Below are 19,354 nucleotides of genomic sequence, written 5' to 3'. Positions count from 1 at the left end.
ATTATTTTGCTTTTTCCTCCCCTTTAATATGGCGCATGCTTCACCCCAGTTGACCTAAAGATGGGACGGGTCATGTGGTATATTGTAGCTTAGGTAAAAATGACACAGCCCACAATAGAATGAGAGATTTTAATCACAATAAACATCAATCCGGAGCCCCAGACATAAGAATATAAGGATTCTCCATACGGACATGTGAATTCATGGATCTGCAAATTGGTAGCACCCATGAAAAAAAAAAAAAAAAAAATTATAGAATAAAATTATATAATAAAATAAAAGAATTATATACATATATTTTTTTATTTAATTAGTATATATAAATAAAATGTTGCAGTATCCTGTAATACCTTTTTTATTGGACTAACAGCATTTTGTAGAGACAAGATTTCGGGATTCCTCCCTTTATCAAGTCCAAAGCAAATCCAATAAAAAAGGTATCACAAGATACTGCAACATTTTTTGATTTGCATCTGCATCACTGGACTAATACGGCTACTCAAATCTACTATATATATTAGGGCACGGCGGTATGACCAAATGTGTGTATCCTGGTATTTTTGTAACTTTTGGCGGTTTCACGGTATGTAACAGTATTTCCTCCTCCCCCCCCCCCCCCCCCCCAAATTAATTATCAGCCCAGCGCTGGACGTCTTTAGGACAAGCCGGCTTCTTACATGACAATGCGCTCAGCCTATCACGAGCAGAGGCGGAACATCGCTGCGGCCGGTGATAGGCTGACGGCTGTCAGACGTTCCTGTCCCCAAGAAGCAGATGAGGCCGGTAACGGACCAACGGGAGGGGAGTTTATTTTGTTTATTTTTTTGCAGCCCGGGCATAGGGATACCGCACAGTATAGAGTGTCAGCACCAGCGGCAGCAACAAACAGGAGGACGAGGAGGGCAGTGCATGCGGGTGATATGTGAGTATTTACCCCGATGGGGACAGCGCTGGGATGATAATTAATTGGGGGGGGGGGGGGCAGAACAGCGCTCGTGGGTGACATATAATTAGTTCCCCGATGTGGGGACAGCGCAGCGCTGGTTTGCAGTATGTGTTAAAATTCATATCATGCAGCAAAAAATATTTGTATATATATATATATATATATATATATATATATATATATATATATATACATATACACATATACATTATATATATATACATATATATACACATATACATATATATACATATATATACACACACACACGCACACATTATTATTTTTTTTTTTTTCTGTGTGGCTGATTTGGGTTTATACTAGTGATCGCCAACCAGGGCGCCTCCAGCTGTATCCAAACTATAACTCCCAGCATGCCCGGACATGAATAGTCATTATGTTTTTTGCTAAGATGGTACATGACCTAGTCAAAATGGTTAGGTCAACGGCTGTCCAGGCATGCTGGAAGTTGTAGTTTTGCAACAGCTGGAGGCACCCTGGATGGTAAACACTGTCCTACAATTTTATCATGTCACTTGCACTACATAGAGCCCCTCATTTCACATTTAGTTCTGATCTATAACACTGATGTCTCAAGATTATTTAAAGGGGTACTCCGCCCCTAGACATCTTATCCCCTATCCAAAGGATAGGGGATAAGATGTCAGATCGCCGGGGTCCCGCTGCTGGGGACCCCGGGGATCGCTGCTGCAGCACCCTGCTATCATTACTGCGCAGAGAGAGATCGCTCTGCACGTAATGACGCGCAATACAGGGGCCGGAGCATCGTTACATCACGGCTCCGCCCCTCCTGACGTCACAGCCCGCCCCCGTCAATACAAGTCTATGGGAGGGGGCGTGGTGGTAGTCACGCCCCCTGCCATAGACTTGCATTAAGGGGACGGCCTTGATGTCATGAGGGGCGGAGCCATGACATCACGCTGCTCTGGCCCCTGTATCACCCGTCATTACGTGCAGAGTGAACTCAATCTGTGCAGTAATGATGGTGGGGTGCTGCAGCAGCGGGACCCCGGCGATCTGACATCTTATCCCCTATCCTTTGGATAGGGGATAAGATACCAGGGGCGGTGTACCCCTTTAAAAGTTATAGTTAATATCATTTAAAATATTAATAATTTTTCACCTTTATAAATAAAACATGCGCTCATTTGTAGCCTTCATCTTTTAGGATATATGTAAAAAAGGTTACATTCTCCCCATCCCCTCCCCCCCCCCCCCCACACACACACGCACTGGGGGAGATTTATCAACCTGTCCAGAAGAAAAGATGCTGAGTTGCCCATAGCAACCAATCAGATCACTTCTTTCATTTTTGAAAAGGCCTCTGGAAAATGAAAGAAGCGATCTGATTGGTTGCTATGGGCAACTCAGCAACTTTTCCTCTGGTCGGGTTTTGTTAAATCTCCCCCGTGTAGACGGCCATTTTGACTAGGTCATGTACCATCTTAGCAAAAAACATAATGACTATTCATGTTGTCTATTAACATGAATCAGGTTCATCCTCCAAAACAGTTTCCTCCACATGTAAGAGCTTGTGACAAAAAGCTTAAAAGGGGTCCTCCGGATTTTTTATTATTTTTTTCAAATCAACTAGTGCCAGAAAGTTATACACATCTTTAACTTATTTCTCTTTAAAAATCTTAAAGGGGTACTCTGCTGCCCTGCTTCCGGAGCTCCGCTCCCCAGCGTCCAGAAGTTTATTGTTCCGAACGCTGTGTGCGGGCTTCCGTGTTTAGGGGCGCCCCCCTCGTGACGTCACACCCGACCCCTCAACGAAAGTCTATGGGAAGAGGGCGCGATGGCCGTCCTTCCCATAGACTTTCGTTGAGGGGGGCAGGCGTCACTTCACGAGGGGACGGGCGTGACGTCCTGAGGGGGCGGCCCTGAACACGGAAGCCCGCACACAGCGTTCGAAACAATAAACTTCCGGAAGCAGGGCAGCGGAGTACCCCTTTAACCCTACTAGTACTTATCAGCTGCTGTATGCTCCAGAGGAAGTTGTATGGTTCTTTTTCGTCTGACCACAGTGCTCTCTGCTGCCACCTCTGTCTGTGTAAGCAACTGTCCAGAGCAGGAAAGGTTCACTATGGGGATTTGCTCCTGGCTCTGGACAATTTCAGGCACAGACAGAGGTGTCAGCAGAGAGCACTGTGGTCAGACTGGAAGGAACTACACAACTTCCTGTGGAGCATACAGCTGCTGATAAGTACTGGAAAAGTTAAGATTTTTATATAGAAGTAATTTACAAATCTGTATAACTTTCTGGCACCAGCTGATTTAAACACATTTTTTATTCCTTCAGTGTACTGTACTCCTTTAAAGGGGTATTCCAGGATTTTTTTTTTATTTGACTATGCTACAGGGGCTGTAAAGTTAGTGTAGTTCATAATATATAGTGTCTGTACCTGTGTGTGTCGGTTTTCTCACAATTCTTCTGTGATTTTCACCCCAATATTTATTTTTAACAGCATACAAAATGACTGCTGTCTCAGATTTTTCCCATTTTGCAATGCGGCCGAGACCTGACATCACTAGTCAGCTGATGACAGGGAGCCTGTCTGTTTCAATGGGTGGAGGGATCGCTTGGTGGGAGAGAGATCAATCTGCAACTAATGCAACAGCTGTAGGCACCCTGATTGAAAACCACAGGTCTTTTGAATGGATGCAGCTCATTTATGTTTCAATGGGTGCAGTGGCTGATGTGTGGGAGGAAAATGGAATTATGGGATTTGTAGGTTAAGAAGAAAAGTAAAACAGGAAATACCAGTTCACAAACAGCTAGCCACAGTGTTATGGTAATCTCACAACATAGCCATTTAGCCCCAAGACAAGCGCAGATCCTTCCTAAGCATGTCCATTACTGTCTGCCAGGTACGTACTAAAATCATCCTATGGTGGAGAACCCCTTTAAGTGTCACAAATATTAAGAGGATAATAAATATTCTAGTCAGGGGGTTGAAAAAAAACAAAAAACGTTGCACTGGTTAACATAGGATTTCCCAGCATGCACTCTTGTCACACGTGCAAACAGATACTGTTAGGAAATATTTTACAAAAAAAAAGACCCTCTTCTCTCCCCCGCCCTGAGGTAATTGACACAATAAAAACCACATCTGTGAAATTAAAAATTAATGAATTTGACAAAGTATCAAAAATAGGAATTGCACACTGTTTGGCAAGTACCTCGATTTCTTTAGATATTATTTTTGATTTTTTTTTCTTCCTTTTTTGGTGCTGGTCACTGTTTTTCAGTCGAGGAATTTACCTCAGAATCTACCACAGTGATACGGTTGATCCTCTCTAAAATGGCTTCCGCAGTCAGTTTTGGGAGCCCCCGATCGAGGGGACAACCTTCCACGAGACTGTTCATAGGGGTGGGGGGGAAGGAGTTCTCCTCGTCCAACCCGTCCTCCATCTGCCTCCTGAATCCCATTCCGTATGCTTTGCCCTTCGTTCTGTCTCCGCCACAAACGTCTGGGTTATCCGGTTGCTCCCCGAATTCTCCAAGCTGCTCGCTGCCCTCCGAATTATCCTCTACATTACATTCTGCAAATTCAGAACGTCCATTATAGTCTTCGGCCTCCCGGAACGACTGCATGAGTTGACTGCCACTCTCCCCGCTGTCCCTTTTCTTTAGGAAATCCTTCAGGATGGGCAGGACTTTCTTACGGGACGCAACGACGTTGCCCTGACTGTAGGCTGTGACGTGGTGACAATGATGGCGGGTTATTGGGGACAGGTCCAGCGATGGTGTTGTGGCCTGCTCCAGAACTTTACTCACCTAATCATTAGGAACATAATAATATAATAAATAATAATCATAATAAAAAAAAAATAAAATAATAAAAAAAAAATTATATATATATATATATATATATATATATATATATATATAATTTTTTTATTAAAGGGGTACTCCGCCCATAGACATAGATGTCTGATCGCGGGGGTCCCGCGATCTCCCTGCTGCACCTGGTGTTCATTTAGAGCGTTGGGTGCAGTGCCGGAGGCTCGTGACGTCACGTCTACGACCCCTCAATGCAAGTCTATGGGAGGGGGCGTGACGGGAGTCACGCCCCCTCCCATAGACTTACATTGAGGGGGTGTGGCCGTGATGTCATGAGGGTGTGTGGCTGTGATGTTACGAGGGGGCGTGGTCGTGATGTCACGAGGGGGCCTCCGACCTCACATCGCCAGTCATCCGGCACGGAGGGATAAGATGTCTAGAAGCAGAGTACCTCTTTAAAAATTGAACAAAATTTATAATTTTAGTTATTCTTTTATTTTTTTTACGCAATGATAAATTAAAATATAACATTTTTGGGAAACTACTAAATCATACAACTTTTGTACAGAATTCTTCAACATTGGAATGATTTATTTCATATCTTAAATTTTCTGATTAAATTGATAACTAATTTAGGTTACATTTTTTTAAATAATAAACGAAAATGCCATAAAATAGGTTTTTATAAATAATAAAATTACGTCCATTCTTGAAAATCCGATCAAGTAAATGCACCAGCAGCACATAGTTACATAGTAATAAGGTTGAAAAAGACCAGAGTTCATCCAGCCCAACCTATATCCCTATCGTGTCCCTACTGTGTTGATCCAGAGGAAGGCAAAAACCCTATGAGGAGGATGTCAATTGCCCCATACCTGGGGGGGGGGGGGCAATATTCCTTCCTGACTCCAATATGGCATCAGAATAAATTCCTGGATCAACATTACATAACCAGGTTATTCCTCTACAGAATAATAGTCTCACCGCACGGTTCTCTATGATTTTATTTTCTATATACAGTGCACTGTCCTCTATTGTGTTATCTACTATACACAGTGTTCTGTCATCTAATTTGTTATCTACTATACACAATGCAGGGTCCTATATTGTGTTATCTGCTATACACAGTGCACCGTCCTCTGTTGTGTCATCTACTATACACAGTGCAGGGTCCTCTGTTGAGTTATCTACTATATACAGTGCACTGTCCTCTATTGTGTTATCTACTATATACAGTGCACTATCCTCTATTTTGTTATCTACTACACACTGTACTGTCCTCACTGTACTTTACTATTCAATCCTTCTACAAGGTCATTAATATATTAAAAAGAATAGGACCCAAAACTGACCCCTGTGGTACCCCACTAGTAACAGTAACCCAGAGTATGTACCATTAACCCCTAAATGACTATGAAGAAAGCACAGGAGCTGTGCTCTCTTCATATGAAGTGTTGGCTACTATCAGTAGCCGGACACTCATCCCTAATGAGGGGGCGGCAGCAATCCCGCCACTGCCCCTCATTAACCCTCACAACACTGATCAATGGCGATCACAGCGTTTAAAGTATTAAAACTAAATAGGCCTCTTAGCTCAGGGAGCTTATCGGATCTCCCTACTTGTTAGAAGTGTCCATTGGAAATAAGCTGGTCACAAAGTGTCCCTCTAATGAGACATTTAGCTGTAATCTGTGCAAAAAATTGGTGGTAAGTGTTTAATTTCCCTGCAGTGCCCCCACAGGGAAAATAAAGCATTACAGCGTCCATTTAAAAAAATTGGTTAATACAGGACAGGACCTCTAAAGAAAAAATAAATAAATAAAAACACTCTTTGCAACCACACTACCTTAAGAGATGAAGACCTTGAACAGAGAGCCCTTCTACTACAGTGTTTTCCAATAGGTGTGCCTCCAGCTGTTGCAAAACTACAACTTCCAGCATGCTGGGAGTTGTAGGTTTGCAACAGCTGGAGGCACACCGATTGGAAAACTACTCTAAATGATAGTTTCTCAACAAGGGTGCACCCAGCTGTTGCGAAACTACAACTCCCAGCATGCCCGGACAGCCTTCGGCCACCGGGCATGCTGGGAGTTGTAGTTTTGCATCAGCAAGAATGTTGCGCGAGTGCCGTCTAAATGGTAATCAACAAATATCAAGCACATTTTTTACATCTAGGCTATGCAAAAGGAGCCCATCCAAAACTGATCAAGGCCACCATTATGGGAAGTTTCTGGCAGAATAGGTCTTAAAAGGGTATTCCGGTATCAGAAAGTTTTATTTAAAAATAAATAAATAAAAATCACCCAAGATATATTTCTTACTAATGTAGTGTTATCACCAACTGCACTGGCTTCAGCGTGCTTTTGTGTGATTTATCCCTTTTTTAATATACAGGAAGTTGTGTAGTCCTCTCATTGTCAGTGTGTGGTGTTGTCTCAGTCTTATTTAAAAAAATAAAAAAAAGTGCTGAAAAGTAAAGACTTTTTTTTTTCTTCTTTAAAATCTACTTGCATATGGGGAATTTTTCATAACACCCAAAGGCTGTCCGGGCGTGCAATCCCAGCCTAAAATTGTGAGGGTGGGCCCCTTTTTTCCAGGTCCAAACTGGGGCCCATTGGATGATTTCCTCATCCTTTGTTGCACCAGTCCCACCATGAGCGATACATGTCTTTCCTATTCTATTCACACGTACAGAATTCTGCGCAGATTTGATGCGCAGGATTTTCTGCTGCAGATTTTAGTGTAAACTGAATGAGTGAACACAGGTGGAAATCCTGCGCATCAAATTTGCGCATGAATACTGTATGTGTGAATAGACCCTAAAGGGGTATTCCGGTATCAGAAAGTTTTATTTAAAAAATAATAATAAATCAGCCCAAGATACATATATACAACAGCTGTCCGGGCATGCTGGGAGTTGTAGTTTTGCAACAGCTGGAGGCACACCGATTGAAAAGCACTACTGTAAATCATATAGGTTTCTCAACCAAGGTGCACCCAGCTGTTGCAAAACTACAACTCCCATTATAACTTAATGGTCTATTCCCACGTACAGTATTCGGCGCAGATTTCATGCGCAGGATTTTCTGCTGCAGATTCCAATGTAAACTGAATGACTGACAGCTTCAAATCCTGCACAGGATACTGTATGTGTGAATAGACCTTTAAAGGGGTATTCCAGGCAAAAACTTTTATATATATTAACTGGCTCCGGAAAGTTAAACAGATTTGTAAATTACTTCTATTAAAAAATCTTAATTCTTCCAATAGTTATTAGCTTCTGAAGTTCATGTCACGTCCCGGGAGCTGTGCATGATGGGAGAATATCCCCCATAGGAACTGCACAGCTCCCGGGACGTGAGTCATCAGAAAGCAGTTAGACAGAAAACAACAACTCAACTTCAGAAGCTAATAACTATTGGAAGGATTAAGATTTTTTAATAGAAGTAATTTACAAATCTGTTCAACTTTCCGGAGTCAGTTGATATATAAAAAAAAGTTTTTGCCTGGAATACCCCTTTAAGGGGGTATTCCGGTATCAGAAAGTTTTATTTAAAAAAAATACATAAATAAAAAAAATAAACACACAATCACCCCAAGATATATTACTTATATGCGGTACAACAGCTGTCCGGGCATGCTGGGAGTTGTAGTTTTGCAACAGCTGGAGGCACCCTGGTTGGGAAACACTGATCTAATAACTAAAAATTTGGTGTATGAAACTTTTATACTTTTTATACGCTAGACAACCCTGATGAATGCATCTGTCATATTACATTGTACCATGCAGAGTTCCCCATTTAATACTCACAAGTATATAAGAACAAAATCCAAAAAAACAAACTTCACAGTGTATCAGGTGACAGCTGCGGAGCCGCCACGGATGTGGTTAATGTACACCTACCTGTGTACCTATCGTACGTGCATGGCGTGATACACGAGAAGGTGCAGAAAAGAATACGGGAATCCATACAACAGAATGCAGAGACCTAAAAAGACTTAAGACTTACACCCCTTATATACGGTGCTCACCTATAGCCGACCGCGGCGACTGCTCCTAGTTGGGACGGCCGGTGTGAAAACAAGAAACTTATGTCCCGGACTCACATTTCAATACCGAAAGTTTAAACTTTGGTCAAGTTAATGAATGACCATCTGAGAGCAACCAGGAGAGATCTGGTTACAGGGAGGAATGGAGAGAGCGAAAATGGAGGGGTAAAAAAAAAAAAATAATAATAATATTATATAAAAAATATATATATATAAAAAAATATATATTATATATATATATATATATATATATATATATATATATATATATATATATATATATATATATATAAAAATATATAAATATATATATAAAAAAATTTATATATATATTTTTTTTTTACGATAACAATCTAAGGGTGCATTCACACAGCCGTCTGTCCCCGTTTCTCCCCCCCCCCCATTTGTAATCAGTTTACAAGCAGCAACAACGGAACCTAAACGGTTGTAAAATAATTCCATTTTTTTTGTTTGTTTTTTTACGGGAGAAAAGACGGTGCATGCAGCATTTTTTCTCCCGTCAAAAAAGCGGAAGAAAAAACGGATACAGTAAAGTTAACATTGAAGTCTATGGAAAACGGATGAGCTTTTAAAGGGGTACTCCATTGCCCCAGTGTGTGAAACATTTTGCATGACGTCACGACCCCAGTAGCCTGCACCCAGTGTTCAGAACAAAATGTTTCACACACTGGGGCAGTAGAGAACCCCTTTAAAGGTCATCCGTTTGCATCAGTTATTTCAATCCGTTTTTTTAGCCGTTTTTACTTCTGCGCATGCTCAGAACAAAAAAAAAAAATAAAAAATTATATATATAATTTATTATTATCTTTTTTTTTTTTGGTTTATTAAATGAACAATAACGGATCCATCCATTATTGTCCGATTTGTTTTTTTTAAAGTCCGTCGTTATTTTTGACGGGAGAAGAATGGGACGGGTCTAGATGTCCGTGTGAACGCAGCCTAAACTGATTTACACTGCATAATCCATGTATATTACACATGTCGGGAGGGGGGGAATAATGCTTAACAATACTGCACAAAGTGAGGCGTTTGAGGGAAAGGGTCTTTAATTATTAACAAAAAACATTGTAAATCGGTCATGAACTTCCTCAATTACAGGTGGGTGTTTGGGCTCCCTCTAATGGTCATGGGGAAACATTGCAGGCATATGTAGTTTTCAAAATGCTGTTGGAAATGTTACATCATCAGCATAATATTAAGGAGACTCCTACACAGTGAAAGGCCTCTGTATTAGGAGGGGCCACCCATCAAGTAGGGCGTTGGGCTTCCATAACCGCAGTAATTCATCATGGCATAGATACCACTCCGTTCTGCAGGAATTTAGGCCTATAAGGACAGGATGGCTTCTCACAATTGCTTCATTAGATGATGGTACTGGACATGATGTAAGTCTGTTCCTTTTTGTCCCATTATTTTTTCTGCTTCTGTATACTTCATGAATCGCCGACCCCCTCTGGGGAGACCGGCCTTGTATTTGCAGGCTGCAGCTTGTGGTCATACGTCTGTACCCCAACACGGAGGGGTTATATGCATGAACCCAGGGTTCACGTAAGGTGAGCACAATACCACCACAGGGAGATTTGGGGTCTCTGTTCCACTCAGAATTACACAAGGCGCTGTCCTCCACTTTGTTTCCTTTCTTTCTCACTTTAGAGATGTCTATAAGAAGAAGATCTAGGGATTGTGAAGGCCAGGGAAGCAAGGGGTGAAAAAATAAATAAATATAATCCATGACTATACGACCCTTGTGGCATGGGGCAGTCTCCTTCTGCCAGCTGCCATGAAGGGATGAACTTGGTCGGCCACAATTCTTAAATAAATCCTACATACCAAATGTCGATCCACCGATAGAGGATCCAGGGTGTGCCAGGAAAACATTCCCCCTCCATGACATCATCTCCACCATCCTGAAGGAAGGATTCATCCGGCTTGTTCCAAATTCTGACCCTTCCAACAGTATGGGGCCACAGAGATCTGGATCCATCTGATCAGGCCATGTTTCTCTATAGAGATCTGGATCCATCTGACCAGGACATGTTTCTCTATAGAGATCTGGATCCATCTGACCAGGCCATGTCTCTCTATATAGAGTTCTGGATCCGTCTGACCAGGACATGTTTCTCTATAGAGATCTGGATCCATCTGACCAGGCCATGTTTCTCTATAGAGATCTGGATCCATCTGATCAGGCCATGTTTCTCTATAGAGATCTGGATCCATCTGACCAGGACATGTTTCTCTATAGAGATCTGGATCCATCTGACCAGGTCATGTTTCTCTATAGAGATCTGGATCCATCTGACCAGGCCATGTTTCTCCACATAGATCTGGATCCATCTGACCAGGCCATGTTTCTTCACATAGATCTGGATCCACCTGTTCAGGACATGTTTCTCCACATAGATCTGGATCCATCTGACCAGGCCATGTTTCTTCACATAGATCTGGATCCATCTGACCAGGCCATGTTTCTCTATAGAGATCTGGATCCATCTGACCAGGCCATGTTTCTCTATAGAGATCTGGATCCATCTGACCAGGCCATGTTTCTCTATAGAGATCTGGATCCATCTGACCAGGACATGTTTCTCCACATAGATCTGGATCCATCTGACCAGGCCATGTTTCTTCACATAGATCTGGATCCATCTGACCAGGCCATGTTTCTCTATAGAGATCTGGATCCATCTGACCAGGCCATGTTTCTCTATAGAGATCTGGATCCATCTGACCAGGCCATGTTTCTCTATAGAGATCTGGATCCATCTGACCAGGCCATGTTTCTCTATAGAGATCTGGATCCATCTGACCAGGCCATGTTTCTCTATAGAGATCTGGATCCGTCTGACCAGGTCATGTTTCTCTATAGAGATCTGGATCCATCTGACCAGGACATGTTTCTCTATAGAGATCTGTATCCATCTGACCAGGCCATGTTTCTCTATAGAGATCTGGAGCCATCTGACTGGGCCATGTTTCCCCACAGAAATCTAGATCCATATGACCAAGTAATTTTTCTCTACAGACATGTGAATTCACGCTGAAACCGATCACTGTATTCTATGCAGTCCTTTTAAGCCTGTGTGACAAGTTTGCCTTCAGTAGTTGCAAAACTAACTCCCACTGGGGATTGTAGTTTTGCAACAGCTGGAGGCACACTGGTTGGGAAACACTGCCTCAGAGAAAGAGGTACACCGTGCCCTCCCTGTCCCTTACATATCTACCTATATGACCCTTGACACCACTACCAGCCCTGCTTGTGCCTCACGCCTCGCAGCCTCATAAAACATACACAGCTTATCTGCACATTTTGTCACTTTATTCTTTTTACTTCAACTTCGTGTCATTGGTTTAGAGATACGAATGAGGGGGTCAGTAGGACAAAAGAAAAAAAAGGTGGGGGCTACTAGCACATCAGCTCTAGAATATACAATGGCGCTGATATCTGACAGTCAACTCTGTTTTTGTACTTTAGTTGTATCGGCCTCTGGTGTAGCAGGGTTACTATCAATGCAATGCTTACATGGTCCTGAATGGCATATCTGCAACGTTAAAGGGGTACTCCGCCCTTAGACATCTTATCCCCTATCGAAAGGATAGGGGATAAGATGTCAGATCGCCGGGGTCCTGCTGCTGGGGACCCCATGGATCGCTGCTGCAGCACCCCGCTATCATTACTGCACAGAGCGAGATCGCTCTGCACGTAATGACGGGCAATACAGGGGCCGGAGCATCGTTACATCATGGCTCCGACCCTCGTGATGTCACGGCCCGCCCCCGTCAATACAAATCTATGGGAGGGGGCGTGGCGGTCGACACGCCCCCTGCCATAGACTTGCATTAAGGGGACGGGCTGTGATGTCATGAGGGGCGGAGCCATGACGTCACGCTGCTCTGGCCCCTGTATCGCCCGTCATTACGAACAGAGCGAACTCTCTCTGTGCAGTAATGATGGCGGGGTGCCGCAGCAGCGATCCCCGGGGTCCCCAGCAGCGGGACCGCGGCGATCTAACATCTTATCCCCTATCCTTTGGATAGGGGATAAGATGCCAGGGGCGCAGTACCCCTTTAAGCATCTATTGCTCTTTAACAAATTGCAGGGGAAAAAAAAAGGCAGTCTAGCAAAGCTGAGTGGCAGCCAATCTTTATGCATTAAACAATTAAAAAAAAAAAAACACATACTTACCTCCCTGCTCCCCCACACTCAGATTAAAAAATTGGTTATCCAGGAATAGAAAAACAGTGCCACTCCTGTTCTAAGGTTGTGTGTTATAACAACTTGACTCCATTTACTTTAATGCAACTGAGCTGCAATACCACACTCGACCTGAGCACAGGAGTGGCGCAGTTATTTAAAGAAATCAGCTCAGAGGCTAACAGCCATTTTCGCGCACAGCCGTGTGCTTCTTCCGGCCTCTCGAGGCCGGAAGAAGCACACGGCTGTGGGCGAAAACGGCTGTTAGCCTCTGAGCGCCCTCATCGCAACGTCTCCCGGCATGAATGGATAATCCGGAACACCACGAATCACAGGACCGGTGAGTGCAAGTGTATTCTCTTCAACAATAAATTTATATATAAATTTCTATTCTCTTCTGAATTTTGTGATAGTATTGGATGGATATATATATATATATATATATATATATATCCATCCAATACTATCACAAAATTCAGAAGAGAATAGAAATTTTCTAAAATGTAAATCCTCTGCTATTAAAGATGTCTCACAATTCAGTAAATTAGTAAGTTACCATATATCTTCCTTATGGCAGTATTCCTTTATTTTTATTTATTTTAGTTTTTTAACCCCTTAAGGACCACAGGTTGTTTCATTTTTGCACTTTCGATTTTTCCTCCTCCCCTTCTAAAAATCAACACTTTCAATTTTGCACCTACAGTCCCATATGAGGGCTTTTTTTTTTTTGCGCCACCAATTGTACTTTGTGACATCAATCATTTCACCACAAAATTCATGGCGAAACCAGAAAAAAATATATATATTTGTGGGGCAAAATTGAAAAATAAACGCCATTTTGTAACTTTTGGGGGCTTCCGATTCTACGCAGTACACTTTTTGGTAAAAATGAAACCTTATCTTTATTCTGTAGGTCCATACGGTTACAAAGATATCTAATTTATACAGGTTTTATTTATTTTACTACTTACAAAAAAATTATAACTACATGTACCAAAATTAGTAAGTATAAAATTGTCATCTTCCGACCCCTATAACTTTTATTTTTCCACATACGGGGCAATATGAGGGCTCATTTTTTGCGCTGTGGTCTGTAGTTTTTAATTGGTACCATTTTTGTTTTGATGGGACTTTTTGATCGCTTTTTTTTATAGTATACAAAATGACCAAAAAATATACAATTTGGGACTTTGGAAATTTTTAATGTGTACACCATTGACCCTGCGGTATAATTAAAGTAACATTTTTATAGTTTGGACATTGACGCGTGCAATTTATTTTTTTGTTTATTTGTTTTTTTACACTTTTTTTTAGTCCCCATAGGGGACTATTACATGCAATTCTTAGATTGCATACACTGATCAATGCTACGCCACAGCATAGCATTGATCAGTGTAATCGGTACTCTGCTGCTCCAGCCTGCATGGCAGGCTCTGAGCAATAGAACGCCAATCAGACGGCGAGGGGAAAGGTAAGGAGCCTCCCGCCGTCCTCTCAGCTGTTGGGGATGCCACAATTTCACCGCAGCGGTCCCGAACAGCCTGCTGAGCAAACCGGCAAGTGTTTTCTCCCATTTTAGACGCCGTGATCAACTTTGATTGTGGCATCTAAAGGGTTAATACCGGACCTCAGCCCGATCCTGGTCCTGATAGCAACAGGGACCCATCAGGTATAAAGTGCACTCAGCTCCTGAGTGCGCTTCACATAACGGGAGCCGGCTACAGGAGTAAATGTATACCTTCGTGGTCATTAAAGGGGTATTCCGGGCAAAAACATCTTATCCCCTATCGAAAGGATAAGATGTCTGATCGCCGGGGGCCGTCTGCTGGGACTCCCTGCAGCAGCCCGCATTCTATACGTAGCTGCGTCTGAATTTTCGGAAACCTCTGGGCTTCTGAGACAGGGACGTGACGCCACGCCCCCTCCATTCATGTCTATGGGAGGGTGCGTTGCGGCTGTTATGCCCCCTCCCTAATTTGAATCCCCAATAAAAAAAACTTATTTATAAAAAAAAAATAATAAAAAACAAAAAACCTGCACCCTTCAAAGTATTTAAAACAGCCTTCATGAAGCTTGTTAACTTTTTAGGTGTTTTAATATATATATTTTTACATTTCTTTTTTTGCAGATATTTAATTTCAATCCTTTTACACAATTTTTGTGTAACTAAACAGGAAATGGAACTCCAAATTTATTCCCCCAATTCTGCAGATTTCAGAAATATCCCATAGGTGACAGTAGAGTGCAAAATGATTCACAAAACGGCTCCAAAAATGAAGGAGCCCCTTGTAGATTTTAGGGTGTATCTTTATATGCCACTGGAGTGTTCTAAGAGGGGCCCAATGTTCTATAAATGGTCATTATTGGGCCAGTTTAGAGTGGGCACTTCAATCCCTTCAGTGGTAGTCCTGGCAGTACGACGAGTATGGAGTTGGCCATTACCTCATACAAAGGGTGTGATCAGTCAGTCGGCAGATCACCAGGGTAGTGCACCACAATTGGTCACCTCCCTTGTCCTTAAAGGGAGGACATTTTTTAAATTTTTTTTTTTTATCAACTGGTGCCAGAAAGTTAAACAGATTTGAAAATTACTTCTACTTAATCTTAATTCTTCCAGTACTTATTAGTTGCTGTATGCTCCAGAGGAAGTTGTGTAGTTCTTTCCAGTCTGACCACAGTGCTCTCTGCTGACACTTCTGTCCATGTCAGGAACTGTCCGGAGTGGGAACAAATCCCCATAGCAAACCCCTCCTGCTCTGGACAGTTCCTGACATGGACAGAAAGGAAATTCAAAAAGAAAAGAATTTCCTCTGTAGAATTCAGCAGCTGATAAGTACTGGACGGATTAAGATTTTTAAATAGAAGTAATTTACAAATCTGTAACTTTATGGCACTAGTTGATAAGAGTTAATGATCGAGTGTTGTTGATCACTATTTTGTATACTAGACACAGTGACTTCTTAATGTGGCACCGTAAATGTATGGCAGTTTACAATAAAGGGGTACTCCAGCGTTTAAAATGTATCCCCTATCCACATGATAATGGATAAGTGCCACAGAGGTCAAACCCCCTTCGTGATCTCCAGTACGTGGCCCCAAATGTGCTCTATGCATTCTCTATGTACAGCGCTCTTGTATTTCCGTCGTTCACATAGAGAACGCATGGAGGGTGTGCTGACCCAGATCTCCATGGGGATATTCGGGGCCATGTACTGGAGATTACGATGGGTTCCAGAGGTCGGACCCCCCACATTCAGACATGTATCCCCCTAAGCACATCTCGCCTACACTGTAAAGATAAATCTATAGATGTAAATCTAATAAAAGGGGCAGCAGGAAAAGAGTCTATGATTGAGACTTCTCCATGAATTGAAAAACTGGGTTTTTTTCTTTCACAAACTGCTCCCCGTCTGTCTCCAGGTTGGGTGCGGTTCTGCAGCTCAGTTCCATTGAAGTGAATGGAACAAAGTTGTAAAACCACACCCAACCTGGGGACAGACAGGGAGCAGTTTTTTAAATAATTAGCTCTGGTTCTTGATTCCTGGATGACCCCTTTAAGATTCTTCATGGACCATGTTATGCACCCACAATATTACAGGACATTTATTCTTTGAGATTCATTTTGAGATATTTCTCTACGGAAGAGCCATTTTCGGCTCTACCCATAGAGATATATGGAGGGTGCGTGTTGGCCGCCGATTCATGTGGGGGTCAACATGCTCTGTTCCCAGGGAGAGCCGGGGCCCCGTACAGGAGATTGCGGGGGAACGGACCCCAGCGGCCAGACCCCCCCCCCTGCGATTTAAAATGTATCACTTTTTGTACGTGGTACTTCTCCTTTAATTCCAGGCAAATCGGTATAACTTTCTGGCACAAGTTGTTTTTCCACCGGAGTACTCCTTTAATGGAGCATCTCTGGAGAGACTTAAAAATGGCTTCTCCTTCCTTCCACAGTACCCTAGCTGTGATACAATGTATACTCCATTCACTTGCTGCTATTGCATATCCCCATATCTCTGGGTGACTTACCATTGCTCTCAGCGCCCCCTCATGGCTGTACACCGCTATTTGCCTCATTGGTTCATTAGCACTGGTGAAGGCAATCGCCATGGCGATAAGGACGTTGTATCGGTGTCTCTGACAGAAATCCTGCAGCTCCGTCTCCAGGTCTTTTCTTTGCAGGAATTCCTTTAAGTGAAGCAGAGAGAAGTGAGAGGATGTAAACCGGCAGAAAACCACCATTACAACCATGGGCAGGCCTCAGATGGGCACCATCTTTTCTCCATCTCTCCCCATGCCGCCATCACTGACATTACAACCCAAGAGCTTCGGATCTATAAGATGATGGCAGATCATGGATTGTTACATGAAAAATAATGGAAGGGATCTGAACCATAATCCCCTCCATGGATCTCACCTCTATGTTCATGTATATGGCACTAATGGCCAACCTAATGTCCCGACTGGCCAGGGCCTTAAGGTCCTTACGGAGCATCTGATCTGTGGTTAGACCTGCAAAAGAAAGGGTTAAAAACAAAGAGTGCTTTCTTGGCTCATTGTTCCTCTCTTCAGTCACATCTAAAGCTGCGTTCACACTTCAGCCGAGTCCATCAGCATTCCACTTAGCATCGCAGTGTTTTGTGTTAACATTAAAGGAGTACTCCAAAACGCTCAGAGGTGGCAATGGGGGGCTCGTGACGCCACGGCCCCGCCCCGTGATGTCTATGGGACGGGGCGTGATGGCTGACATCACAAGGGGACGGGGTCATGATGTCACAAGCCCCCTGCGCTGGCTTTAAGCGTTTGGAACATTTAGTTGCGAACGCTGAGCAGCGGAGTACCGTACTCCTTTAAAGGAGTAGTCTGGTGAAATGTAACTTATCCCCTATCCAAAAGGATAGGGGATAAGTTATAGATCGCAGGGGGTCCGAGCGCCGAGACCCCTGCGATCTACTGAACAGGGCCACGGCAGAATGCTGGAAAGGGAGCGCTGGCCGACACGCTCCCTCCATGTACCCCATAAAGATACATGGAGGAGGTGTGCCGGCCACGGCTTCCTGCGGTGGTCGAATGGCCGCTTCCGGCAAATTGCCGGAATCCCTTGCAGGAGATTGCGGGGGGTCCCAGCACGACCTATAACTTATCCCCTATCCTTTGGTTAGGGGAGAATTTATATTTCACAAGACTACTCCTTTAAAAAAAAAACAAGAAAAAAAAAAAACATCCCCAATTCAAACTATTCAGTGCGCAAATGAAGCTATAAATGTACTTTCTTACTCCATGGTTAAAGACAGCATGATAGAATAATAAGGGGTCCTTCTAATCGGCCTACATGTTTCTGGGGCATCAACCAACCTGAGGGTGGGTTCACACCACGATTTTGCTATATGGTTTCATAAAAAACAAACAAACAAAAAAAAACAAAAAACGTATGCAACCATAAAGAAAACCGTGCCCATAGACTTCCCATTCAAAACTGTATGCACCATAATGTATACGGTTGTCTCCGTTTTTCAAACCATACGGTTTTTTGTTTTTTTTCAGACAGTAAACTGTAGCCTTCCACGGTTTTTGGTCTGGGTGAAAAACTGTATTAAACCATATAAGTTTTTTTTAAATATGGGAGTCAATGGGAACCGTATAGAACTGTATGTGCGTACGGTTCCATCCGGTTTTCACTATACGGTTTTAACTAAGCACAGTTTTTTTTTCTTGGAATTTCAATCAAACAAGTGAAACTTTATTCATAATGGAGTGAAAAGTTAAAAACGCGACAAGAGGGACCTATGAGTGGAGGGTAAATCCAATATTATTAACATTTGACCGCTAAGCGGTCACTAAGACCCTAAATTTCCCACCCAATATAAAACTTAACATTTAATGAGCCAAGATTAAAATAACCTCACACATATTGATCCATAGTGCATTGATTGGCATGACACTGCATGCTATAGAAGTGAATTGAAAAAATAGACTGTGGCTGCAGTCCACAGTCTATAGTGTGAGACAATTAAAAATCTAACACATTGCCCGCCCGCCCGACGTTTCGCCACAGGCTGTGGCTTTATCAAGGGCTAAGAGGCAAATGGCCGTTTGCCTCTTAGCCCTTGATAAAGCCACAGCCTGTGGCGAAACGTCGGGCGGGCGGGCAATGTGTTAGATTTTTAATTGTCTCACACTATAGACTGTGGACTGCAGCCACAGTCTATTTTTTCAATTCACTTCTATAGCATGCAGTGTCATGCCAATCAATGCACTATGGATCAATATGTGTGAGGTTATTTTAATCTTGGCTCATTAAATGTTAAGTTTTATATTGGGTGGGAAATTTAGG

General features: G+C 42.8%; 1 protein-coding gene across 4 annotated transcripts in view; it reads right to left on the bottom strand.

Annotated features, from left to right (window-relative positions):
* Positions 1-2,966: 2,966 nt before the first annotated feature.
* Positions 2,967-19,354, bottom strand: part of PRUNE1 (prune exopolyphosphatase 1) — a 41,095-nt gene continuing 24,707 nt past the window's right edge. For 2 of the 4 annotated variants that reach the window (XM_056545026.1, XM_056545025.1), the window contains exons 7-9: positions 17,438-17,532; positions 17,050-17,208; positions 2,967-4,748 (exon numbers count right to left, since the gene is read on the bottom strand). In XM_056545026.1, coding sequence (XP_056401001.1) covers positions 4,206-4,748; positions 17,050-17,208; positions 17,438-17,532 — 797 coding nt within the window. In that variant the 3' untranslated portion in view covers positions 2,967-4,205. The remainder of the gene's footprint in view (positions 4,749-17,049; positions 17,209-17,437; positions 17,533-19,354) is intronic. The other 2 variants (XM_056545027.1, XM_056545028.1) reach the window with 1 other exon arrangement.

Source organism: Hyla sarda, chromosome 11, assembly GCF_029499605.1.
Source record: "Hyla sarda isolate aHylSar1 chromosome 11, aHylSar1.hap1, whole genome shotgun sequence".
NCBI lineage: Eukaryota > Metazoa > Chordata > Amphibia > Anura > Hylidae > Hyla > Hyla sarda.
Note: the sequence above shows the minus strand (reverse complement) of the source record. Positions and strands in the feature narration are given on the sequence as shown.